The 27,703-nt window shown below is 44.1% G+C and overlaps 1 protein-coding gene across 1 annotated transcript in view; it reads right to left on the reverse strand.

Annotated features, from left to right (window-relative positions):
- Positions 1-17,511: 17,511 nt before the first annotated feature.
- Positions 17,512-27,703, reverse strand: part of ZNF711 (ZFX family zinc finger ZNF711) — a 207,113-nt gene continuing 196,921 nt past the window's right edge. The window contains exon 9 of the mRNA XM_085607809.1: positions 17,512-20,188. Within this exon, the coding sequence (XP_085463935.1) occupies positions 19,011-20,188 (1,178 nt within the window). The 3' untranslated portion in view covers positions 17,512-19,010. The remainder of the gene's footprint in view (positions 20,189-27,703) is intronic.

Here is a 27,703-nt window from a genome sequence, read left to right on the forward strand (position 1 = left end):
TCCAAGTCTGAGGCAGCAGAGGCAGTGGGAGACTTTAACATCAGGACAGTATTCAGTACTTGCTTGTGGTGTGGCTTTCTGTTCCCAATAATGTGGCACAGTATTCTTGCTTCCCTTACCCTTGCTATTTCTCCAATTCCTGGTCCCCTAGGATTAGTGGGATTAGGCAGGTTTGATTTCCCTTGCTTCTTGTTTGTGCAATGCCTCCTTCTGAAGTTTGAATTACCTGCTGAGCCGGTCTGTCCTCAGAGATCCTAGAAGCAGACGAATGGCACCTGCGTGTATCTCTCTCTCTATCCCTTCCGCAATTTCCCCCCAATAAGTGAGAGTGTGAGAGTGTGAGAGTGTGAGAGTGTGAGAGTGTGAGAGTGTGAGAGTGTGAGAGAGTGAGAGAGTGAGAGAGTGAGAGAGTGAGAGAGTGAGAGAGTGAGAGAGTGAGAGAGTGAGAGAGTGAGAGAGAGAGAGAGAGAGAGAGAGAGAGAGATCTGGGATTCTCTAGGGCATTGACTGAGTGCCAACAGACTCTCTCAGCCCTCTCCACTGCAACAGAATCTAGATAGGGACATTAGTTGGTAGAGAGCCCTGTCCCATAGAGAAAGCGATAAATCCTGAGTTTTCATAGGGACAACGTCATTGGTGTGGGATAACACGGACTGCCCTGTTATCATCCACTTTCGCTTGCTGCCCCTTTCTGTCTCCCTTTACCGTCACTCACTCCAGCTTTGAAATACCCGCTGCGGTTTGCAACTTCTCTTCACTGTCTCTTGACGTCATGCTCATCACTGTCATCCCACTACATCTTGCTGACAAGTGTCTGTCCCTCATCACCTTCTGCACTCTGCTGCACTTCCCTCTCTGATGTCCACCTCTCTCTTCATTCTGAACGCCACACTGCACCCCAATGTACTTAAACTGCCCGTTTGTTTCTTTCCACTTCTGTCATCCGTTGCCCTCACTGCCCTCCACTTCAGTCACTGATAACCACTGCTTTACATTCCATTCACTGGGAGCATCGCCGGCAAGCACTAATCGTTATTGACCTAATCTGCCCAATGCAGTCATCCATGGCTTCTTGATTTGCTCTGTCATCATGCCTTGTACCTCGCTTTCACACTGGAGTCTAGTAGATCGAAAGATGATGATTTACTGATTCGTGAGGTAGAGAAAAATGTAATACAGTATAAAGGCAGAGCGAGGTAAAGTAGAGAAAGGTGAGGCAGAAAGAGAGGGGAAAGGTAGAGCATAAGCCGTGGAAGACAGCAGGAGGTAAGAGTAAGCTGCAGTGAGGTAGAGAAGGTGTGCAATCTAAAGAGGGTGAGCAATGTAGGGAGACTAAGATGATAAAACAAGGGATACCTGAGGTATAGGTAGGGAGTAGACAGCGTTGTTGACAGAGAAAGAGATATACAAGAGAGGGGGATAACGTTCTTGCTTTCTGAAATATCCTTGAAAATGCACCATTTGACCGCTCTTCCACCCCCCACCCCCCGAACCCCTCTTGATATGTTCGGGCCCGCTCCCTCACCACAGTGTACAGCACGCAACTTTTACGCCCACCACTTTCAAATGTCACCAGCCACCACTGCTCATGAAGGCGTTCTTCCCTCGTTTCGGCTTGCCCCGTTTGATTTGGAGTGATAACGGAAGTCATTTTAATGCCAAGGTCATTCAGTTAATTTGTGATAGTTTGCACATAAAGCAGAAGTTTCAAGCCACAAACCACCCGCAGTCAGCAGGTTTGGTTGAGAAGTACAATGGTACTCTCAAGCTGAAAATGGCAAAGATTCAGGAGACAACGGGTTACAGTGGCCAGATACTTTGCCATTAGCACTTTGTCAACAAGAACTACAGCACATTGATTGGAGAACATGGCAGCCAGTGGCTAGCAGGTCGCGGAGGCTCCAGCGGTACGGGACAGATTTCGGAATGCTGACGAACTGCTAACTGTCTGTTGACCATCAACATAGGAAATCAGTGCAAAAAGAAAGGGTGTAAAACCCCGGTTAAAGAGCAGTAGAGGCCAAGCGGGCTACAACTGAAGGGGGGATTGGAAAAAGATTACTTTTACCTGAGGAGAAAGGTGCGCTGCCGTGAGGAGACCCAACAGCCAACAGATCCAACAGTCGGGAAACGCCGGAGCACTAGAGGCTCTGAAGGTGGTCGAACGCGCTACAGTAACGCCCGTAGCTGCATCCCCACAGTGAGTCCATTTTACCGGGATTTTCCTGATTTTTGCTTAGAGGCACTGGCGGTGGTGGGGTTGGTCTCGCCTGGTGCGCGGACGAGTGGGGCAGAGGAGACCGGGAGGAGACTTGTGCGACACAGGAGGAGGGGGTCGCACAGTGGTCGCGGGCAGCCCTTGAGATTTGACGCGTTTGCAGAGTGGCGGCCAGAATCTCTCACAGTGGCAAAGGCAGTGACTGTACAGGACTCAGTGTCCCAGAATCCCTCAGGAACAGCCAAGGATTAGAAGGAGCAGTCAACAATCTATTTGCAAAAAAAAAAAAGCCAAGTCGTGTTGCTGCAGGGAGCAGATTCTGACCTGAACAGCTATGTAAAAAGTGTCAAGCTTCTTCGGGAAGGGAAAGTGGCTACAGAGGGAAAACCCACAGTGAGGTGCAGGCAAAAGAGTATAGTGGATATAACAGAAGAGGGTTCATCATTCAGATACGCTTTAAGAAGCACAAATAAACAACCTGATATAAAAGCTGACAATATATTTAGCGGGTTTGATAAGACACCTAAGGATTTAAAAGTAGCAGTTTCTGTAAAGCGCGTCAAATCTGCAAAACTAACAAAGTCAAAGAAAAAAAGTAAAAACCTGAAGTTGACTACAAAATCAACCAATTCCACCAATCCAACTCAAGGTTAAACCTATACCCTTGTTAAAAGATTATTTTAGAGTAGTGCCTATCACTCTCATATTGAAGCCAATGGACAGAAGGGGTCTTAAGCCCGAATAAGTTTCAAGTATTGGAGTGGCATTAGAAGGATCCGAAGCAGAAGGATTCACAATGTCTGATGAAGGAGATAAAGCAGGGGTCAAGGCACCCAACGCGGGCACTGAGTCCACCGGCGGGAATGTATTAGAGGTGAAACAAAACATGGCGAAGGAAGTGGGGAACACCCTTTCTCTTAATGGGAATTTAGGGGATCTACCAACGCATCAACCTGTCCTGCAACTTTTACATTCTCTAAGCGAGGAGATGAAGAACAGGTTTCAGGTCTCGGAAATAAAATCAAGGGGACATCAAGATTTTTTGTGAGAAACTGGAAGACAAGCTTGATTCCTTGGCAGCCAGGGCCTCAGCTTTGGAGTCCACAGTGGCAGAATTGACAGTTCAAACCACAGAAAATTCAAAAGAACTCGCTAATATAAAAGAACGTGAACTGGGGCTCCAGGAGAAGAAGGAATCCATCGAGAACTCCCAGAGAAGAAATAATCTACGCCGGTTTAAAGTTCCGGAAGGAGCGAAGGGGAACAACATTAAAGCGTTTGAGGCTAAGCTGATCAAACAATCGGCTCTTCAGAGCAAGATCTTATGACTGACATTCAGAGAGTCCATAGAGATCCATTCAGATTAAACCCAAACAAAACTAGACCTAGGAAAATGTTGGTACACTTCTTAACTTATAGCCTGAAGGATGAAATATTAAATAGAGCTTTAAAGAAGAGTACACTAAATGCAGAAGGGATAATGTTCCAGATAGGATCAGACGTTTCATCAATAACAGCCTCCAGACAATGGGAGTTAGGGCAGTTATTAGACCCCTTTAGACAGAAAGGTGCAACAGTCCAGCTAAAATTCCCCGCAACCTTGAAAGTAATGTTCAAAAACAAAATGCAGGTTTTTAAGAGGGTGGAAGAAGCAGAATCCTTTTTACAATCAATATCGGGGGCGGCTGGTGAGCCAGCAGTCCGGTAGTACTTCAGGCCTCTCTGAAACTCCTCTTTCTTTAGAATAGTTTTCTCTTTTCTTTCATGCTCTGAAATTTACACACTAAGTTAAAACAACAGACACAGATTTAATCACCGTCCCGAGTTCCTGGGAGGGATGTCTCAAGGCCAGAGTAGGGCCTCAAGAGGAAGATTGGGGGTTCTCCAGGGAAGCACTAGGGTGGGAGAGAGGAGGGGAGGGGAGTGGTCACGGGGTGGGGAGCATAGGGAAAAAAACAAAAAAATAAGTCAGAAGCGTCAAAATAGGTCGTTCAAGCAATACATTACCCATATCTTGAGAAATGGCACAATCTATGACTGATCAGGTAGTATATCTAAAGGTTTTGCCATGGAACCTGAACGGACTGAGGGTAAAATATAGAATGGAGAGGATACGACAATATTTAAAAGATACACCTGAACAAATCCTCATTCTTCAGGAGACACATCTTACAGAAAAGGAGATGAGGGATCTGTGCAAGACCCAAAAATGCATTCAGGAAGCAATATGTACCACACAGCAGCTGACTACGAAGGGAGTGGCTATCCTCATTAAAAATAACTCGGCCTTAGCAGTGGAAGGGTTCAAAGTGGACAAGATGGGCAGATGGCCCATAGCCAAGATTAGGTTTCATATGTACAAATTTACAGTGGCAGGATACTATGGACCCAATCTGGATGATCCAGCTCCGCTAAGGTAGTTGCTGGCAGAGTTTTTAATTTTTCAGGATCCATTAATTTTGGCCTGGGATTTTAACTTGGTGTTAGACCCCCTGATGGGCAGAACTTACAAGAGTAGATCAGCACAGAATTGCAAAATGAGATCTTCCTTAATAAGTGCGATGAAGCAAATGGAATGGATAGATATATGGAGGAGTAGAATGGGGAGTAAAAGGGAATTCACTTTCCACAATAGAAAATATGGACATAAGTCTAGATTAGACTTCTTCTTAATCAGTGTGGAGTTGCAAAACTGGGTGATAGACTCAAAACACATAGGAGGTCACTTATCTGACCATTCGGCAGTATCATTAGCCTTGAAACTCACAACAAAGCAGGGTACCAAAAGATGGACTCTGGATCGAACCATCTTATTAGAGGAAGAAGTTGTGCAAAAGCTGGTAGCAGAAACAGAGAACTTCTTCTTGACTAATTTAGAGACCACTTCAATAGAAACAGTATGGGATGCGAACAAAGCCTTCTTGAGAGGCCAGAAAACGTCCATACAAATTGCTAGGCAAAGGAAATACAAGGCTGAGATAGAAGGAATAGAGGCAAAAACTTGGAACCTAGAGCAAGATCTCACTGCCCAGAGGGACACAGCCCAGGGGGACTTTGATGGGAATTTGTCATCATGTAAACTAGAATGGACAGGGGTGCTAGACACCAGGTTGAGGAAAAGGTGGGAGGCTAGTAAGCTGGCCCACTTCGAATACGGGGAATCTAGTGGTAAGCTCCTAGCCTGGAAAACAAAACAGGACCTGAGCAAAAACAATATAAAAGAAGTATTAAGTGAGACCTCGGGTAAGCTACTGGAAAACCCTAAAGATATTGAAGAAGCTTTTTTAAGCACTTTGAACAGGTTTACAGGGAAGATCTAACCCCACAAGACAACTTGATCCACTCATGGCTTGATCAATATTCTTTAAATAAAATTGATGAGGGGAAGTCTATTAATCTTAACAAAACGATTAGCTCCAGTGAGATAATTAGGGCAATTGAGTCTGGGGAAAAAGGGCAAGGCACCGGGACCTGATGGGTTGCCAGCCGAGTTGTATAGAGCTTTAGCGGAAGTCCTCGCCTCTGTGATGCATAAACTATTTGCCCATATTTTTGAGAACAGAGGGAAGGTGCCCACCTCATGGAACGAAGCTACGGTGGTCTTGATTTTAAAACCATCTAAGCCCCAAGCCAATGTGACTCATATAGGCCAATCTCTCTGCTCAATATTGACTATAAGATTTTTGCCAAAATTTTAGCAGAGAGACTAAATGGAGTCATAGGAGATGTATTACATAAAGACCATAAAAAGGTTTTGTTAAAGGTAGGAGCATTCAGGACTTGACATACAACCTGGTCGGCACCATAGATATAGCGACATTACATAAATTGCCGCTGGCCATCATTACACTAGACGCCACAAAGGTGTTTGATCGTGTGAACTGGCTGTATTTAGCTCAGGTATTAGACAGATGCAATCTGGGTGAAAACTTTTGCAGAACAATTTTATCAATTTATCAAAAGCCCACAGCCAGAATTCTGGTAAATGGTAATCTTTCAGGCTGTAACTATCAAAAGAGGGACAAGGCAGGGGTGTCCTTTGTCACCGCTGCTTTTTAATCTCAACATAGAGCCATTGGCGGAGAGGATCAGAAAGCATGCCAGCATAGTTCCTTTTAAGTTTAGAAATTGGGAAAAGAAAGTATCCCTATATGCTGACTCTATGATGATATACACGTCAGATCCCTTTGCGGCTATCCCAATAATATACAACATAGCCTCACAATTTGGACATATTTCAGGATACGAGATCAATCAGTCAAAAACGGAGTGCATTGCCTGGTATGGCCTGGAATATGCATGTTCAACTCCCTATATTGAAAAATGAGATAAGGTATCTGGGCATCAGAATCATGCAAAATATTGATCATATCACCGATAAAAATGTACGCAGAACAGATAAAGAAATTGCTGACTCCCTAAAAAGTTGGGCGTTTCTTCCTTTGACATTAATAGGTAGAGTCATAGTGAAAATGATGTTTTTACCAAAACTCACATTCTTATTCCAAAACATCCCATTAGCATTTAAGGAGGAGGCTCTAAGGAAAATACAAGCTAAAATGAATTCCTTCATTTGGGCCTTCAAGGGGAAAAGAATCTCGTGTAAAAAACTACAAAGGAAGAAAAATAAAGGGGGATTATGTGCACAAGACCTAATTTTCTATGCATGGGTATTCTTAACAAGGGCAGGGAAAATGCTTCTGAACCAGCCAGACGACTCAGACATAGGAAAAATGTTCAAAGTAATGCTTTGGGACATAAAAGGAGGTGACCAAGCCTTTATGTATAAGTTCGGAGACCAACGCTTCTTCAAGAAGGTCCGCTTAAAGTCGCTAAGAGACATAATGACTATTTGGTATATATTTGGGCTCAACTAATGCCGGAGGGCTCCCTGCTATCATCGGAAGAGCTGAATAATATCACTGACAGCAAATTATCAAAATTTAAATATATACAAATAAGTAGTTGGAGTCAGGCAATCGGCACAGTGGCAGGTATCTCAAACGATTTGGAGAAGGCATTACACATGAGAACACGGAACAAGAAAGAGATAGCACATTTTTACAGGATGATGATGGACATGGCTGACGGAGACTTCACCTTACCATTCCAGCTCTGGGGAGATTGCTTGCCGGATCACAGCCCAGAAGAAATTTGGCAAGTATCTTATGATTTACTGCACTCTACAGTATCAGCTGCCAATTTAAAGAGAAATCATCTCTTTTATCTACACAGTTTACTGGTCCCCTCTCAGGTTGTCAAATTTTCGAGAGGACCTATTCCCCGCTGCCTGAAGTGTCAGCAGGGAGAGGCTGACGACATCCATATGTTTTTAAGGTGCCCAATGCTACATATATTTTGGGGTTCGGTTATTGAAGGTATGACAGCTATGTTCAGTTTCGACATTCAGGTGAACATAACTTTGGTATTCTTTGGTATCTTCTCGAATTATGAGTTGTTACCTCGAGATGTAAGTAAATTGTCCTTTTATTTAATTCTACTTGCACGCAGAGAAATCTGCAAATGCTGGCTTAAGAATATCTCCCCGATATTTTTAGACTGGGTAAATGCGATCAATTATACAATAAAATTGGACAGGGCCATTTGGAAAAGGAAGAAAGATTTTTGGTTGCCATGTATGGTGTGGCTTGACAAGTTGTGACACCAGAGACCTATTTGTCCGATGATTATGCCTTTGCACAGATGTAAGTATCTTTCGGATCAGTTTCAAGGGCCATCCAGTTAGAAAAACTGGACTGACTATTCAGGAGGGGTTCTGTGTATAGTGCTTCCATTAAGAACAGATCAGAATCTACATACTGCTGGCGCCAATCAATTCGAACGGGGGGGCCACAGAAAGAGCAAAAGCAGATTCTGGACACATTTAATGGCATATGAGGACAGAAAAAAATAAATAACTACAGCACATTCTAGGACAGGATTGTCACTGTATGTTAGACTTGGCATCTTTTGGCATGTTTCCCCTGAGTTTTTGCTTTCTGACCACCCGGTTTTGACTCTGTTTTTGCTGATGTAATGATTCTGCGCACTTTTCTCACTGCTGACCAGTGGTAAAGTGCAAGTGCTCCGGTAGTAAAATGTGTTATGGATTGGTTTTTCCATGATTGGCCTATTTGATTTGTGTGTCAGTCCCTAGTAAAATGCACTGCGAGTGCCAGGGCCCATATACTCAAATGCTGTTGGTGGGCTGCAGCTCTGGATTGTGCCACCCGTGCAAACAGCCCGCAAAGTGTAACTCTGGCCTGCCATTGCAGAGCCTGTGTGCAGCCTGGGCCTGCCATGTCGACTTGGCAAGTGCACACACTTGCCAGTCCCCAAACCTTCCCTTTTCTACATGTTAGTCACCCCTAAGTTAGGCCCAAGGTACCCCCATGGGCAAGGTGCATTGTATGTGAAGGACATGCCCTGGTGTGTGTGGCATGTCCTGATAGTGAATAACAGCCAATTTTGTTTTTCACTATTGCAAGGCTACCTGTTCCCATAGGCCAGAATGGGCAGTTTGATTATAACATCTTATAATCCTAACTGACCCAGGGAACATGGTAGAAATTCGAGTTTAGTATGCCTGAACTCAGAATGATAAAATGCATCTTTTAGTAAAGTTGGTTTTAACCTTCTATGTTTGAAAATACCACTTTAAGAAAGTAGGCATTTTCTTACCTAACCATCCAGCCTGCCTCTACTAGCTTGTGTACTGTCTGTCTGGTTTGCGAGTGACAGGGGCTGGGGAGACTCCAGGAGACAGGGTGAGTCAGCACAGGGCTGAATATACGTATCAGCATGTAGAGTGGTGGGAGGTGTAGCACCTGGGCCTGAATAGGGCAGTGCCTGCCTTCCACAGTGCTGGCTCCCCCTCCTGTGGTGCGTCTGATGACCCTGGCCCATACTGACAAGGAAGAAGGTGCACACTGGCAGAATGCACCCCAAACTGGTTTGAACTCGGTACAGGACCCTCTGCCTTCAGAGGACAAAGGATTTGCTAGTATAAATATTGGAGCCCAGATCCCAAGATTTCAGAACTCTTTTGGATCAAAAAGATTGCCAAAAAGAAGAGCCGGAGAAGCTGTGAGGAGGAACTACCCCTTTGCTGTGTGCTCTGCTGTGTTGCCCTGCAGTGGCTGCTTCTGTCTTGGGCAGTGAAAGGACTGGACTGAACTTTCTGCAATGTACTTTAGTGAGTTTCTCCAAGGGCTTGAGGTAGAGCTTGCCCCCCCTGTTCAAGAAGTCTTAGGAACATCAAAGACTTCAAGCTCTTCTGTCCTCAGCACTGGGAACTGTGTGCTTTGTGCTGCAACAGAAGAAAAGCAACCCGACAGTCTACGACGCCGCTGCCGACTCCATGTCCTGAAGGCACTGCAGAGAGCACCTCCGCAACGCAGCACTGTGACCCTGGTCCCATCGACGATGCCTGCTATCGCCGCCACCGAGCCGCTGCTCGCACCGCGACCTGTGGGCACCGCACTCCACACCACCTTGCTTCACGACGACGCCTGGGTATCCTCGACAACGTCGCTCCACGCCGGAATCGACGCCTCTGCTTGCACCGTGGTTTGAGGGCACCGCTCGTAAAGTTACACAATGCACCACCCTCATCCCGCACCGTAACCTTGGCCTACCGATGCCATCGACTCAAGGTCGTCAGCCGACGACAGCGCTTCAGCAACAACGATGCCGCTGCTTGCACTGTGACACGCCAGCACCATGACGAGCACAGCCTTCATCTCACACGACGCCATCTGACGCCACCACCAAGCCACTGCTCGCACCGCGACCTGAGGGCACGGCATGCCGCACCGCAGCACTTTGCACTGCAGTACCCGACGCCTGCTGATGCCAGCGCTCCTGACTTCAACAAAGAGGAGTTCGATCTGCAACGCGTGTGACTTCGAGGGCCCGACAACTCCTGCACTGACGCCTGTTGACGCCATGTTTTCGGAAGCTCAACGAGAGGCCATCGACGCCCTGCATTTCTAAAAGGTACTGTTTGTGGGTCTTCCCGAGACCGTAGCTGGCCTGTGACGCTGCAGTCAGCCAGAAAGGTTTGGATTTGTTTGCTCACGAAGCCGTGATAGACCCGGACGGAGCTATTGACATCAAGGAACTGTTTTACAAGGTTATTTTGATAACTGAAGAATTTTAAGTACTGTAATGTGGCTTTTTATCGTTTTGGTCTTGTCTTAAGTATATAAAAATATTGGATACTTTTCTAAATTGGTGTGGTGCCTTTTTGTAGTGCTTACACTGTATTACTGTTGTATTACTGTTGGTTATGTGCAAATGCTTTACACACTGCCTCCAAGATAAGCCCGACTGCTCGTGCCAAGCTACCAAGGGGGTGAGCAGGGGTTATTTAGGAGGGTAACTCCCTTATCCTGACTGGGAAGAAGGGTCCCTATTTAGACAAATGTGTTGCCAACTAGAGACCCCCATTTTTAACACCGTATGAGGTCATGTTTGGACGCCCAGCAAATGTCTGGGGCGTCCCGCGTCCTCAACGGTTTGCTGATATTGAGTACCCCTTGTTGATGGATTACCTGTGCCAGTTAACTGAAAATTTGCGTTCAATGTACCAACAGGTCCGTGAGTCCCTGCCAGCTACACCAGAGGGGCCCGGACACAACATTCAGCCTGGGGATTTCATCCTCATTCATAATTTTCAGAGGAAGAAGAGTTTGGAGCCACGCTGGAAGGGGCCACTCCAGGTTTTGCTGGCAACTCGCACCGCCATCAAGTTTCCGGACATAAGAACTGGATTCATGCCTCCCATTGTAGGAGGGTGCCACTGCCATTGCCCTATGATCAGTGGGTCAATGAAGGAGTAGCTGACCAGGAATGTGAGTAGGTTCCTCGTTTTGTTCCATTCAGTGACTCTGTCCTCACATGGACGCGAAGTGACAAGGAGAATGACGACATCCTGAACGAGGCTGTCCCACCAGAGATAAAAGCTATTCAGGAACCCCTTTTCACTGATCCCTCTGTGCCTGGGGTCACCAGGTACAATTTGCAACCTTGACTGGGGAATAGTGCACAAAAGGAGAAGTCAGATTAGACAGGGATGGACTGTGCAAGTTAGGGTGTACTTTGCCGTAGTACCAACGGAGTTAGTTTAGGGTAATGTGAATTGGGTGCAGTGTTTTGACATTGGACAGGATAGATTGAACGTACTCCCTTGAGAGGTACATTGTCCTGTTTGACATGAGATACATCAAGAGCTTAGGACAGAGCAAGCTCCACCGTCGGTGCTCAAGAGCAGCAACGTTTGATGAACAATAGGAGCCTGCACCAGTGAGACTCTGCCGGACACTGGGAACTTGTATACTTCTCTTGCTGGAGATTTGCCCCTTTTGCTTTATTATTCACTATGCACCCCTTTGGCAGAATGGTTGCTGACGAAGAGCAGCCAGTAATTCCTCTTGTGCATGTACGAAAAGTTTGGTCTACTAAGCAAAAAGTGCTCTGCGCTGTTCTTGTGTTACTACTGTTGTTGATTTTGGGTGGGGTGTCTTGGGTTTTGAGTGTGTTCACGATGCTCCATCATATACTAGACGCAAGATTGTGTCTCAAGTTCGTGAAAAAAGGATAATCCCATAGCAAAAACAAATGACTTTACAAATGAGTTTACTTATGTTTGAAAATAATTATCCATTGCAAGGTATATTTTACATATTTACATCCTTACTTAATAGTTCCCAGATTACTTAACAGGAATCCTGCATAAAATAAAAATAAATACCACTTTCCTTGCAATAAAAATATTTCACTAGCGCTAGCTGTCTGCCGTGCAGGAAATCTACCATTTTATTTAGAGTCGTCGTGTCATATTTCCTTTTTCAGGGGAAAGTGGTGTGGTTTGCATGTGAATAAATAAAAGATATCAATGATGGAAAATCTATTTTTCAAGTAAAAAGAAAAAATCTATTTTCTCTACGCGGACCCATACAAGTTTGGGGGCACAGCTTGCTCCCCACAGGAATTATGTCACTAAGAAAAAAGACAAAAAGAAACAGCATACAGAAAAAAACAATATGACAAATAGGTCTAACAATGTGAATTTTTACACCAATATAATGGAAGAACAAGTTATCTCCGGGCCCGTTTCGTCGCCCTTTCCCGCTGCTGCTACCCCTGCGCCCCCACCCTGCTGGTTCCTGCCTCCCAGCTGCGCTTCCCTTCCCCCTTCCCTATTTAATTGCAGCCGCGCGTAGCGGGCTCACCGCTGGGGCACCAAAGGCAAGCCCATCTGCGCCCATCCGTGACCCGACTGCGACGAGCGCCGGGGACCCTGGTTCTCCGACCACCCGCCGCTATGACTTAGCGGCCCTCCACGCACTCAACCCCGGAAGGAACAACAACTGGCAACTGTGTACGCTGGACACCACCCACGGCCAGTTCTCCTGCCGACACTGCAGATAATCCTTCACCACCCTCCACAACCCCACGGCAACTGCATTCCCGACGCCAGCAGCCCCGATGCTATAAAGCTCTGGGACCTCCTCGAAACCCTCTCGCCAGACATCGCCTTATTCACGGAAACCTCGACCAAAGCCTTGACACCTCCCCTGACTTAGCCACCACCATCCCCGACGGATACAAGATCCAGAGGAAGGACCGCCCCTACCACCCTGGAGGAAGACTTGCAACCGCACACAAAAGCTCCCTCCGACTCTCCACCTTCAGCACGAGCGACTCCCCTTCCACCACGAACACCTCCATTTCCAGATCCAGACCAGCCGCAGAACAACCCTACACATCACCCTCACCTACAGAGCCCCTGGACCTAGAACTTCGTTCACCACTACCATTGCCGACTTAATCACGCCCCACACCATTGCCCCCATGGACTACATACTCATCAGAGACCTCAAATTCCATCTCGACAACCTCAGCAACCCCAACTCCGCCACCCTCCTGGACAACCTCGTTAACCTCGGACTGAAACAGCTTCTCACCACCCCCACCCACAAGGCAGGAAATACCCTCGACCTCATCTTCGCAGGAGGGAACCACATCCACTTCAGCCACACCACCCAAAACCCCTGGACGGCCCACCACTGTGTACACTTCCCTTTCAACAACACCACCACTCACAAACCCACACCACGCTTACAGTGAAGAAACTGGAGCAAGGTCACAGAGGAGCACCTCAACTCCACCCTCAACCATGAGCCCCTTCCCACCTCGACCGACGCCAACTCTGCAGCCAAAGAACTAAACCAATGGATCACCAACTGCGCAGACAAGCTCGCCCCCCTCCGCAACCCCGACAGACAGCACCTCATGAAGGCATCCTGGTTTACCACTGACCTCTAAGAATCCAGACACAAGTGCAGACATCTCGAGAAGAGATGGAGAACAGCAAAACCACTGAAGACCAGACCAACTACAAGAACGCTATGACAGATTACTACCAACTCATCAGATCCACCAAAAGGACCTTCATCTGTAACACAATCCTCGCCAACTTCAGCAACTCAAATGAACTCTTCAGCATCATCCAGGAATTCACCAAACACCGCAACGAAGTCACAGATATCACACCCTCCCAGGACCTCTGCAACAAGCTCGGCTCCTACTTCCATCTAAAAATCAAGGCCTTCTACGACAACTTCAGTAAACAGACTGCAGAAATCCTCACCTCCCCCAGCGATGACAGCCAGCCTACCATCGCCGCCTGGACCCCATTCACCACTTAAGATACTACCACGACCATGAAAAGCACTCACTTAGGACCCCCCATGGACCCCTGCCTGCCGCACATCTTCCACAGAGCCACCACCTTCATAGAGTCCGACCTACGATGCACCATCAATGCCACCTTCGAATTTGGCACATTCCCAGATGATTGGAAGCACGCAGAAGTTAAGCCCCTCCTTAAGAAACCCTCTGCAGACCCAACAGACCTGAAAAACTACTGACCCATTTCTCTCCTTCCCTTGGCGGCCAAAGTCACCGAGAAGATCGTGAAAGACTAGCTGACTAACTTAATTGAGGAGAATGCCATCCTTGACCCTTCCCAATCCGGATTCTGCAGGAACCACAGCACCGAGACCGCCCTCCTCGCTGCCACAGACGGCATCCGCATGCTCCTTGACCAAGGTCACATTGCGGCCCTCATCCTACTAGACCTCTCCGCAGCCTTCAACACTGTCTCCCACCGCACTGTCACAGCAAAACTCCATGACGCCAGCATATAAGGAACTGACCTTGACTGGCTCCGCTCTTTCCTCGCAGGCAGAACCCAAAGGATCAGACTCCCGCCCTTCCTCTTTGAACCCACAGAGATCAACTGCTGAGTACCCCAAGGATTGTCACTCAGTTCCACACTTTCAACATCTACATGGTCCCCCTCGCCGCCATCGTCGGACAGCATGAACCCAGCATAGTATCCTACGCTGACGACACCCAGCTCATCCTCTCTCCTACACCAACACCCAGCTCATCATCTCTCTAACAAAGGAACCCGACACCACCAGACTCAGCTTCCAGGAAGGAATGAAAGATGTCCCATCCTGGATGAGCAGTAGCTGTCTGAAACTCAACTCGGAGAAGACAGACGTCCTCATCCTCGGACCCACCCCCTCAGCTTGGGACAACAATACCCTCGGCAACCACCCGGCCCCCACAGACCATGCCCAGAACCTCGGCATCATACTCGAATCCTCCCTCACCATGACCCACCAAATCAACGCCGTCACCTCCACCTGTTTCAACACCCTCCGCATCCTTTGCAAGACCTTCAAATGGATCCCCCCTGAATCAAGAAAGACCGTCACCCACACACTCATAACAAGCAGACTGGATTATGGAAACACCCTCTACGCTGGAATCAACAAATCCCTGCAAATGCAAACTCCATACCATCCAGAATGCCGCGGCCAGACTCGTCCTCGGCATGCCACGACATAAGCACATCACCCAACATGTGGGAGACCTCCACTGGCTCCCCATCGAGAAGAGAGTAACGTTCAAGCTACTCACCCACGCCTAAAAATCCCTCCCCAATTCCGGACCCAAATACCTCAACGAACGAATCTCCTTCCGGGTACCCAAGAGAAACTACCGCTCTGCCAACCTCGCAGAAACCCCGAGCATCCGCAGAACCAGAGCGGGTAGAAGAACCTTTTCCCACATCGCGTCAAAGGCCTGGAACGAGCTCCTGATCAACATCAGATGCTCCACCACTCTGCACACCATCAGGAAGTTCCTCAGGACCTGGTTCTTTGGCTGACCCGGAGCCGCACCCCCCCACCGCCTTGAGGCCCTCACGAGTGAATAGCGTGCTTCACAATTCCCTGATTGATTGAAGTCTCCAGAGTCTTCAAACTGAATTGAGACTCGGTCCCCTGACAGTGGCTGATCGACCTCTTGGTGTGTTGGCATTCATTCCCTTGCCCAGAAGAAGAGGCAAGCCCAATGCCTTGATAAGGTAGCATCTTGGTGTATTTGTGCTTAGACAAGGAGCTGGGTTAGACCTAGCAGTGTCTCAGGAGCAGGAGGTTAACAGCCCGCAGGGCACAAAGCTGATGGATGCTTTAAGTCCTAGATAGAGTACTCTTACTTACCCGGAGCTTACCTGCACCATATTTGTTGGTTCTGTGACAAAGACCTCCACCTAGAAGCTATCTGGGTTGGTGATGTGCCTAGCTACCTTGGTGTCAGAAAGGGCACCATGCTAATACAAAGTCTCCACTTGCCTCCAGTCTCTTCCTTTCAAGGATGAAATTGAAGGTCTTCTGAGGGCACTCCTACTTGACATGACTCCACTATAGGCAGCACACACTGTGCTGACTAGCTCTCTGTTTTCCGTAGACAAGATGCAGAGTTTATGTAGATTTGCAGGAAAGGGTTGATTTAAACATGAGAATGATTTAAAGCCAGAGTTACATCATAAGCTCGCTGCATACAAAGCAGTAGACAAGATCCAGAAGATCAATAAAAGTCTACGAGAGAAGCAGGTTCCAATCTACACTATAACATTTTTTTCAGTTTATGGGACACTAGATGGCAGCTTAATCGCAGGTTCTTTCTTTATTTTGTTCCTCCAGAAATATTCTTTTTTGTAACATGCTTTTCAGAGAGTACAGTTTTAAGTGGTAATGTACTCTGTGCTGACCTCTGGAAATGTCTACGTTTGGCGAAGTGAAGCTGATATTGAGGTTAACATTAAGTCTCCCATGGAATATATTTTCTACAGTAGGAACATCATTAAAGCTTTTTACACTGAAAGAGGCAAGATCCTGGGTGTTGCTGTAGGTTGTGGGGGGTTAGATGTCGAGTTTGGGAGTCTGCAGGATGTTGGAAAGGGGGCCTCAACACTGAGGGGAAAAACTGAATGATTAGTAAGAAGCTCAGGGCTTAATGTCATCAGAGTGAGAACATGCTGAAGGTACTCACAGTTTCAAGGGGAAAGACAATGCATTGGGGATCTAGAGAATAAGCTTGAATGGTATCCATTCTATATGGGGCTTAACCCCTTCAGTGCAGCGCGGATTACCGCACCGTGCTGAAGGTTCGTTGCGCGGGTGGGGCCGTGACGGAGCGGTTCCGTCATACGCACAGCGCGACCGATGCGCATGACGGAACCGCTCCGTCATGTGCATCGAAAGGGTTAAGATCTGAAGCGATCTACGGCTATTTTTAAAGTTAAGGCATTTATTTTTAACAGATTGCTTTCTTTTGAGGCCTACTGCTCAAATTCAAATTAAACCACCTTTTAGCACACACTCTGAACTAGCACTGCAAATCTTAGGCACAATGTAGTCTAGGATTTGAAGAGAGACTTGCTTTTCCTTCTTCCATGTATAAAAAACAACAAAAACAGTTAAAAGTACAAAGTCGGTTTCAGGATAAGGGTACGAACAAAATCCTCCAGCAAGGACAGTGCAAAACAATAGCTTTTGTACTTAAAATACTGATTAGGCAATGAGCTCTGAAGGATACTCTTGCGTGCTAATAAAATCTATCTAAACTGGTGACTAAGGGATGTGTTTATATGCCTGCCCAATATACGAGTGAATGTGCAAATAAGTTATATTTAATTAAGAAAATAGCACTAATGTAGGGCTTAGAATTTAAGTGTATTTTTTTAAATTTTAATAAGAACTCACATTGGAACATAAGAGATCACTCAAACAGCCCATAGGAATTTATAAACTATCCAATACAAGAGAACTAGAATTAGATAAAACAAAAAACATGTCTATTAAATAAAAAATACAAAGCAACTATGTAACTAATAAAATTGCACCTCAAAAGAAAGGAAAAGCGTTATATAAGTATGAAGTGCAATAGATGCTTTTATTGTTTGCTCATTACAAACAGTAACACATTTAGAAATAAAAACTGCACAACAGTGACGATCTTATTTTACAGCCTGTACATCATATACAGCCACATAAAACACAATTATTTTTTCTCGGCTTTATTTTTTTATAAAAGTTTGCAATATAAAAAAAACAAAGGAAGTTAATCTTACAATGTGCAAAAAAACAAAGGATAAACATGATCTCAAACACAAAATTACAACATGGCATAACATTACAATGTTTATGTGAAAAGATTTGTGCAAACAAAAAGCAACTAAACAAGTTATACATTATATGCATAACATTTATGAACATGTTTTCTTTAAATAACCCTAGACCAGAGAGTAATATTTAAGCACAGTTTTGAATTTATCATGCTAACACACTGTTGTGTTCAAAAGGAATGCATATTTCAAATGTATATACTGCAAGCTGAAAATCCACTGTCCAACTGTAGTGGCAGCATTATGTTCTGGTTACATACTGTATAAATACTCACCTGACATGTTTATGTGTGTTTGCAGTCTCGTATATTTTATAGAGATAAATGAAAAGTGCAACCACAGTTCGCAGAAAAATTCATGTCAACACGGAAAATTGTAAATATGTATACTCAGGCGATCAAGGTTCTAATGACACTCTATGAATGACTTGCTGTCAATTGTTAAAACTTAGCAGATTTGAAACACTTTGCTTTTCCATAAGATAGTTTAGTATATAAAGTGCTGTCTCTAACATTATCAGCTAGATTCAGAAAAACGAAATACCTCATGCCTTCCCGTATGTGCCAACCTGTACAACGTTCATTTGTAGTATATTATTAAAAAAAAGGGAAGTATATACAACTCTAGCATTAGCACCTTAACACCTTGCTCTAATCTTATGGCATAATGCTGTGATGTAAGCATTTCGTATGGTAATAAAATCAGTTAGCAGCTTCGGAACCTTTTAAAAATTGTTATTTAATCAAATATTACAAAAAGCAAAAAGGACTTCTAATGAAGTGTTAAGCTATGACCAACTGCCCAACATTTGACAATTTCAATAAAATTTCCAGACAATGTAATTACCTACCCTTAAAATCAAACCATTTTAATTCAGAAATTAGCATGATACCCACCTGAATTGCCTTGGAAAAAAAAAGACTTTTTTCAACTATCCCAAAAAAGTGGAGGAATGCTGGTAGCTATAAATGTATAACTTCTTTTATAGACAGTGCAAGTGTTTATAACACTTCAACACTCAAAGAAAGTGCTGCAGCAATGGTTCTGCAAACACTGCACAATACTCATTATGGTCTGAAAAGCAATACTTTGGGCTACACTATCAACTCTAACACCTTTCACACTCCATATAAAATGTAAAATGATGCAATATCAAGCTTTGAAATCAGGAAGGAAAGTTCATGAGAGTGTTTCCTAATGTTCTATGATCACAGTTTCTAAACCATTTCCTTTCTCATTATATTACATCATGGTGTCTTTGTGGTGCCTCAATATATGCTGATTCTTTTCAGATGGTCTACGGAATCCTTTCTTGCAGTAGTCACATCTGTGTGGATATTCTTTTGTATGAATTGAAATTACATGGCGTTTGAAGCCTGATGCGTCTGTAGTGGTGTAGTCACAATACTGACACTGGTAGACCTTCCTTCCACTGTGGGTTTTCATATGTTTCTTGAGTTCTGTATGAAGTCTGAATCCTCTCTTGCACGTTTTGCATTTATACGGCAGGTCCTTAGTGTGAACAGAGAGTATATGGCCACTCAGTACAAAAGGATCAGATGTCACAAAGTCACAGTGTCTACACACATGTATCTTTTTACCTCTATGACATTCACTGTGCTTTTTAAGCTCAGAAGGCCGATGGAATCCCTTATCACAAACGTCACATTTGTGAGGAAAATCTTTTGTGTGAACTGATATAATGTGTCTTTTAAGGTCACTAGAATTACTGCTTTTATGTTCACAATGGGGACAGGGGTGTGTTTTATGACCTTGAAATACCTCCAAGTGTTCTTCGAGTTCTCTTTCATCCATGAATGCTTGGGAACAATGCTCACATTTATATGGTAAATCCGGGCCATGCTTAGTTTTTACGTGAGTTTTTAAATTGGATTGATCTGCACATCGGAAGTCACAGTACTGACAGGGATATGGCTTTTCCCCTGTATGGGTCCTCATATGCTTCTTGAGCTCCGATGGATGGCGGAAACCCTTGCCACATTCAACACAAACATGAGGAAAGTTTTTACTGTGAACTGCAAGCAGATGCCTATTTAGTAAGCCCTGCTCCGCAGTCTCATAGTCACAGTATTTGCATTTGTATATTTTTGGTTCCTTGTCTCTTAGAATAAGTTTATTAGAACTGAGCGGACTTGCTTCTCTGTAGCTTCGTGTATACTCCGTAAACTCGTGTGTTTTATCAACTTTATTTATAAGTTTGTGGCTTTCCAGGTGATTGTGGAAGCTTACTTTCTTGTTAGTTGTAAAGTCACAGTCTGTACATTGGTACTTCTTCTTGAGCATATGATCTGGGTGATTTTTCATGTGTCTTTTCAAGAAACCCCTGGATCTAAACTTTTTTCCACATAAGTGACAAGGATACACGGTTAAGGGCTGACCATCAGGACCAATTATTACTGCTGTTAAAAAACATAAAAACACATTTTAATGACTACATCGGAACATATTTGAAATAATTGTAGATGCTAACAAAAATGATCACATATGCCTGAAAGCAGCCACATATCAAATATTATACCACAAACATGAAGTAAAACGGTGATCCAGGAAGAAGTTATAGTACCTCGGGACCAAAACCATGAAGTTGACAACTTGATATCTTAAATACAAAATATTGCTCTAATGCTCGCTATAGACAAGTCATTTTTAACAATTTTAATAGGGATACTCATTAAAAGCCAGAGATTACTGTAATAGGCATACAAGTCTATAAAAAACCAGGTACTAGAGAACTCATTCACATAAAGTTAACAATTTTAACTGACGCAGAATTAGACTGGTAAATAATAACAGAAAGCAAAAGTCTGCCATGTAACAAAAATCACAGAATGTTGCTCCAAAGGAAGAAAAAACGTCTGTGAATGTGTGGAGTGCAAGAGATATTTTTTCCCATTCATTACGATGAGTAACCCTTCTTTAAGACAGTACCAAATATAAATCTTCATATATATTTAATGAGGGAATAATTCAATATTTTTAACCTTTTTGCTTTTATTTTGAACAGTAAATGTTTTAAATAACCTGATTACCACTTCAAGTACGACACAGATTTTTCAGAATTCTGCTTTTTTGAGCTTGAAGCCATCGTATAAATGCTGCTCTTTCATTAGTAATAATGCTGCAAGTGGTAAGAGATCACCCACTTTAGATTTATTTACAGAACTGCAACAATGACCTAACGTAGTGAAAAAGTAATGCAATTATAATTGTGAAAAAATATTGTGCATTACATGTTAATACTAAAATACCAACATAAAATGTAGGCATGGCAACGTAAATTGCACAAATGAACAATGTAATCATAAGAGTAGTGCTTGAAATTCGTTTGCTACAGTTATTGCAGTCCCTCAACAGAGTGACTGACTGAAATGACAAACATCACTAAAGTATTAAACCATATCAGTGAGGCTTAAGTGGCTCCACCTATGATTATCTATGCTTCCGATGTCACTTGCTCATGTAGTTCTCAGTCAATAACTGCCCCATATTCAATAATGCTACATACAGTATGACATGTTCCTATATGGATTGGCCAATGCTCCAAGATTACATCAGACATTCCAATCTGCCAAACTGCATCTTCTCACACTTCGGTGCTACTACAAAAGAAGTAGATGTTCACTTTTAATTGTGCCCTTACACTGGATGCATCCTCAGATTTTAAACTGCAGTCTTAGAACAATTTTTCGTATTGTAACTTCTGCAGGTGTGCTTGTCATTTCTTGCACATGAAATTCTCTCTAAATACTCTCCTGATTTGCTCCAGTTCTTCTGCTTATATATTTTCATTCCAAGTAACTCTGTCGTGAGACATTTTTTATTAGTGCCCACTATTAGAAATCGGGTCTCTAGTTGGCAGAGTTATGCACTCTGTCCAAGTAGGGACCACAACCCTAGTCAGGATAAGTCATATCACAATCCTTAATTATCCTGTGCTCTGGTGCCCTGGTAGATGGGCACAGAGCAGGCAGGCTGGACTAAGAAGGCAATGTGTAAAGTATTTGTGCAATAACTCATACACCAACACAGTAAATACACTACAAAAAACTCCACAATAGCTTAGAAAAATTGAGAATATTTACCTGAGTTAAACAGTCCAAATCGATCAAAATCCACCCAGTAAAAGTTGAGTTATTGGCTGTTCAAGAAATAAATGCAATAAAGTGCTTAGAAGCAGGTACAGCTAAAAAGGTTACTTCAGGTCATGCGGGACCAGAGCAAATCCAAAGTTCAAGCTGACCATGATAGAGTGCGGGCCCGCTGAACACAGTACCTTGGATCCTGGGGTGCAGTATGCGCAACGAGGCTTCACATTTTCCAGCGTTGGTCCTGAGAGGCAGAGCAGCAAGGCTTTGCAAGTCTTCGCGCTGTTGGTTTCGAGAGCTGTCAGCTGTGTGGCGAGGCTTAGTGGGTCTTTGCACTGCTTGGTGTCGGATTTGGCAGAAACGCAGCTGCAGTACCCACTACTGAGACCATTAACTTGGGGTAGGCACCTCAGGCATGGGTATGCAGTCCTGCCAAGTACCACCCATCATGCATTAGACTAACGCATTTCAGTGTGGTGTTCCACATCACCACACTGAAATGCATTGCCACACATATGATGCTTTCTGTATTATGTGTCTGCTGAAGTGCATCTGTCTAAAACCGAGTAGTGTGGCAGCCCGTGGCCTGTGCAAGCTGCAGGCTTCATGTGCTCTCAGTTGAGCTATCGGCTGCTGTCAGGCAGCTCAGTGCTCTGCTATAATGTATCTCGGTTACCGCAGTGCCGTGGCCAGGCAGTCAGGCTGCAATAAGTTTGGCCGCCCATGGCGCTGCAGTGGGATGTCACGTCCTGCTGTCAGCAGGGAGTTTGTGAGCAGCTGGGTTTGCAGACGGTGCTGGCACTGCTGCAATCCTGGCACTCAGCTAGCAACACTGCTGCTGCTCGCACCTGCCCAGCCAGACCACCCGCGCTTTGGCTCAGTCATTATGGCCACCGCCCGCGGCGAATCCAATTTAAATTGCAGAGCCTGGGGTCGGACTCAGTCAAGTGCGGACACAAAGTCAGTGACTGACCGTCACCCAGCTATGCAACAGCCCGGGCCACCAGGACAGACTGTCACACTGGACAGGTCATCGACTCACTCAGAACAGCTGGTCAGCCTGGAGTAGACTAAAAAAGTGGGAGGCAAACTGAAATGATTGTCGCCCACGTGGGGTCAGTGGCTCGTGGCCTGAGGAGCCTGGCTGCCACCTTGAATGAACCCTGGTATAATTGAGACTGCAAAGGAAAATAAACAGACATAGTAAGTAACAAAGTGCACACCTTATTAGTAAAATGTTTGCAGGCTACAAGAAGGAGAGCTGATTTTGTGTACTGGATCTGGTTTTGTATACTGGAGTTGATTTTGTGTAGTGGAGCTGGTTTGTGTACAGGAGCAGATTTTGTGTACTGGAGCTGGTTGTGTATACTGGAGCTGGTTGCGTGTACTGGAGCTGGTTGCGTGTACTGGAGTATTGGGTAGTTGGAGGCAAGGAGAAAGGCGAACTCTTCCAGGACATGTTGCAGGTGCTCAACTTCTCGGACCAAAAAGAAAAATGACAGAGCCTTTCACAACTGAAGACACACAAATGACTATAAATATTTGAAATACCCTTGCCCAGATAGGTTTGTGAGAATTCTAGAAGAGGTTTATGACCTACATAGCACCAACATTGTCACAGGTGTTTCAAAACATGCCAATAAAGGGAAAACAACTCAAACCATGTATGATCCAGATATTACAGTCCTGTATAATCCATGTAGAGATCTCATATGAAAAGATTATCATAGAGAGAAATTACATTATTATACCTTGACATTAAAATATATGTGAAAATCCTGGCTAATAGACTTGCATTACTCCTTGTAAATAATACACAATTACCAACCAAGCTACTTCTCAGGCAAACATTCAGTAATATTAGAAGGGCATTTTGAGTTGGCAACACAGTTACGCTGCCTGCTGCAAAGTGCCGAACAAGCAAGTACCAGCCACCCCGAGTGTGTGTCAGACTTAATGGCAGCGCGGCGCATTCAGGCAGCTGCCTGTCAGAGTTGGTGCTCACTAAGGAGACCGGCAAGACCGTCGTTTGTCTTGTAACTCACTGTTCATGGATGATGATGTGTTGGGGCCTCTTAGGTTACAAGGTCATTAGGTTACTGCCCTTCCATTTCTGGTGCTTTACAGCAGTTTTGAGAACTTCATGGAGTTTCTTGTTGCTCAAATGGGTGTAATGTCTGATATTTACATGTTTCCCTCGTCTTCATTTCTTGATTTTGCTTGCAAGAAAGTGTCACTCATTGTCGTTAAAATATCACTCACAATTGCACTGAACTTATGAAAATGTCACACATAGCGATCTGAAACCTTGGCAGCCATGGGTAGGACTCACAGGAGGCAGAGTCCGGCAGCACCAGCAGAACTACGAAAAGTCTTTTGTGTCCCTGAGACTTCAGGCACAGGAGGCAATCTAACAAGCCCTTACAGATCACTTTGGAGGAAAGGCAGAGTCCAGCTCACCTTCCAGCAGTCAGAGAGCATCAGGCCACAGGGCAACAAGCAGAATTGCAGTCCTTTCAGAAAAACAGTCCAGTTGAGTCATTTGCACAGCACTACAGTTCTTCTAACAGAGATTCAGTGTAGGTCCAGAAGTGTCTGATTTGATGGGGCCATAGACCTAGTACTTATAACCAAATGGGCCTTTGATTGGAGGGAAACTTCAATTAGTGGGTCTGAAGCGCACCAGTATCCCGGCCCTCACTCCAGCCTACCAGTGGGGGTTTATCAGTCCTTTGTATGGGGTAAGGCCACTACCCTTTGAAGGGTAAGGGTCAGCCCCTTCCTCCCATCTGCCTAGGAAGACCGATCAAAATGCAGATGGGTGTTAAATCACACCCGGCTCTTTCCTGTGTCTGTGGCTGTCTAGAAGGAATACACAAAGGGATCTGTCACCTAACCCAGATGTGTATTAGAGACAAGTTGTACAGCCCACAGAGCAGAACGAGAATAGAAATGTCCACTTTCTATAAGTGGCATTTCTAAAATAGTAATGTTAAATTCGACCTCACCAGTAAAGAGGATTTATCATTAACTATTCAAGATCGGAAATGTGAAAACGCTACTTCTTTCTGATCAGGAATTACAGCCTAAAAAAGGTAGTTTGAGCAATTCCCAATTCTAGTCTATGAGAGGAGTAGGCCTCAGCAGTGAAAAATGGATTTAGCTGTTTGTCACTACCAGGATATGTAAAACACAGAAGTACATGTCCTGCCTTTTATTTACAAAGCGCCCTGCGGATTCACTAAGGGCTTTCCTTAGGGGTGACATATGTAATAAAAGGCGGCTTTAAGGCTTGGCAAGTAATTTTAAATGGCAATTTGAAGTGGCAGTAACCTGCACACACACAGGCACTGCAGTGGCAGGCCTGAGACATGGTTAAGGAACTACATATGTGGGTGGAACAATCAGTGCTGCAGGCCCACCAGGAGCATTTAATTTAATGGCCCTGGGCACATGTGGTGCATTTTACTAGGGACTTATAAGCATATGAAATCTGCCATTTGGGTATGAGCCAATGTTACCATGTTTAGGGGATAGAGCACAAGCACTTTAGCACTGGTTAGCAGTGGTTAAGAGTGCAGAGTCCCGAAGCCATCAAAAACAAGGATAGAACAAGCATTTGCAATGCAATAGATCTTGCATTTACGCAAGTTTGAGCTATTGGCATTGTAAATGACAATGCCTTTTATTTATGTTTTGGTTTTAAAAACATAAATAGAAGGCATTGTCATTTATAATGCCAATAGCTTAAACTTGCGTAAATGCGAGACCTATTGCATTGGAAATGCTTGTTTTTAAGGAAGGATCAGTGCTTTAAATTGATGGGTACTGTCACGTACTCTGTACCTGGACCACCGGAGGAAGCAATACTGAAGACCCCAGGCAAAAAACAATTTAAACTCATTTCATAAATGAGAAAAATAAACTTTTCCTCAAAATATTTGAGAACGTTTGACAAAAAAAACCACAAAAAAAAAACACACCAGAAGTAGAGGGCACGGACAATCAAATAGATTAGACCAAATATTATTTGGATTCATGGGAAGGAGCTGGGAAGTTATAGAGTCCTGGAAGGGTCAGGGATACGAGGGACAGAGCTGTACTCTAATATGGCACATCCACTCATTTACCTGGAATAACCGAGGCAAACAGGAAGTAGTTGAATGAGATCCACAGATTTCATCACATTTAACACCCAAAACCTTTAACTTAGTTTAACAAGCATTTGCAAGGCAATCGGTGTTGTGGTTTTCTCATCTTTAGAATTGTCACCATGTCACTACATGATGATGCACATGTTCTATATTCTATTTTGTGTTGGTTCGGGTTTAGAACCTCATATGGCAGATTGAGCTGGATCGAGGTCTGTGAGGGTTGTTTCTGCAATTAAACTACATATGGATCAATTTGTGTTGGGATTCATACTTTAAAACACTGGCGACGAGCAGAAAACAAAGAAGAAATCAACCCTACACAATATTATTTTGGAAACAAACTTACGCGTAATATTGGAGATCTCGCCATCCCTATTATCCTCTTCTGCCTATGATTTGAAATCGGCGTTATTGAGGTGATGACGGGAAGCGAGACAATTGATTTGATGAACTCGGCAAGTAACCTTGAGTGATCGTTGTTGTCAGAAGGTACGGAAGATGTACACTGTGTGATGCTGGCCTACGATCCTACGATCTTCACGAGAGATATTAACGGATTGAAGTCCATTTGGCTATGATGACGTATGCGAAGTCCAACAGTCACTCCGAATGCATTCTGGAGCTGACAACTAGACCGCACATCATCATCGATCATCCTTTGTTTATCTGTACACATCCTGTTTCCAGCGCGTCATGACATATTGACGCTAGCGGCCATTTTGACTGGTGTAATTTTTTTTTCTTTATTTTGCGGTTGCTGTTTACACGGAGCATTGGAGGTAAACGCTTATGGGCGCGTTTATTGTTATGAGATAACTAACGCATGAGACTGTACATTTGAACTTCTGTAACTAGCGGAGCTCTTGTGGTAAACATTTACATTCATTTATTTTGTGAGAAAAGGTTTACCAGAGACTACATTTTTGGAATTTATGGAACTTGAAGTGCACACAGTGATGCACACACTCTTAAATGTTTATGAAGCATAAGTAGCAAACAATGAAGCGGTAGTGCATACAGTGATGCACACACTATTGTGATGAGACTATTTACAGCTGAAAACAAAATTGGTGTTTCATACAGGAATGCACACACCTTAATTATTTTTTTTTTGTTACGTGCTTTCATCCATTGCGTGTCTAAAAGTTATACACACAATTCTAAGGCATTCTCCCTTCATTAATATATAAACATTGGTTGGTATGAACTACTGCAACCATATTAGGAAGTAACTTATCTATTTTTATTCACGTATCACATTCTTTTTATGCATATATATGGATAATGGCAACTTCATCTGAACCTCCGCATTTTTTGTCTGAAAAAGGTGAACCTGTATTGCCATAGAAGAGATGGAAATTAATTTTCGACTCTTACCTCATAGCTATAGGGGGTGAGAAATGTTCTGCATGTCGTAAACAAGCAATTCTTTTACATAATTTAGGTATTGAAGGGAGATGTATTTATGAAAGCCTTGACTTAATTGAAATTGGAAATGAAACTGGTGAGCCTAGTAACGTATATGACATGTCTGTTTTAATGCTCGAGAAACATTTTGGTTCAGATATTAATGTAGTTTTGGGAAGACAAATTCTTTTCTAGAGTCCAAGGTAAGACGGAGAAAATATCTAGTTATGTAGCAACTCTTAAAACATTAGCTCATACATGTGATTTT

Source organism: Triturus cristatus, chromosome 5_2, assembly GCF_964204655.1.
Source record: "Triturus cristatus chromosome 5_2, aTriCri1.1, whole genome shotgun sequence".
Lineage (NCBI taxonomy): Eukaryota > Metazoa > Chordata > Amphibia > Caudata > Salamandridae > Triturus > Triturus cristatus.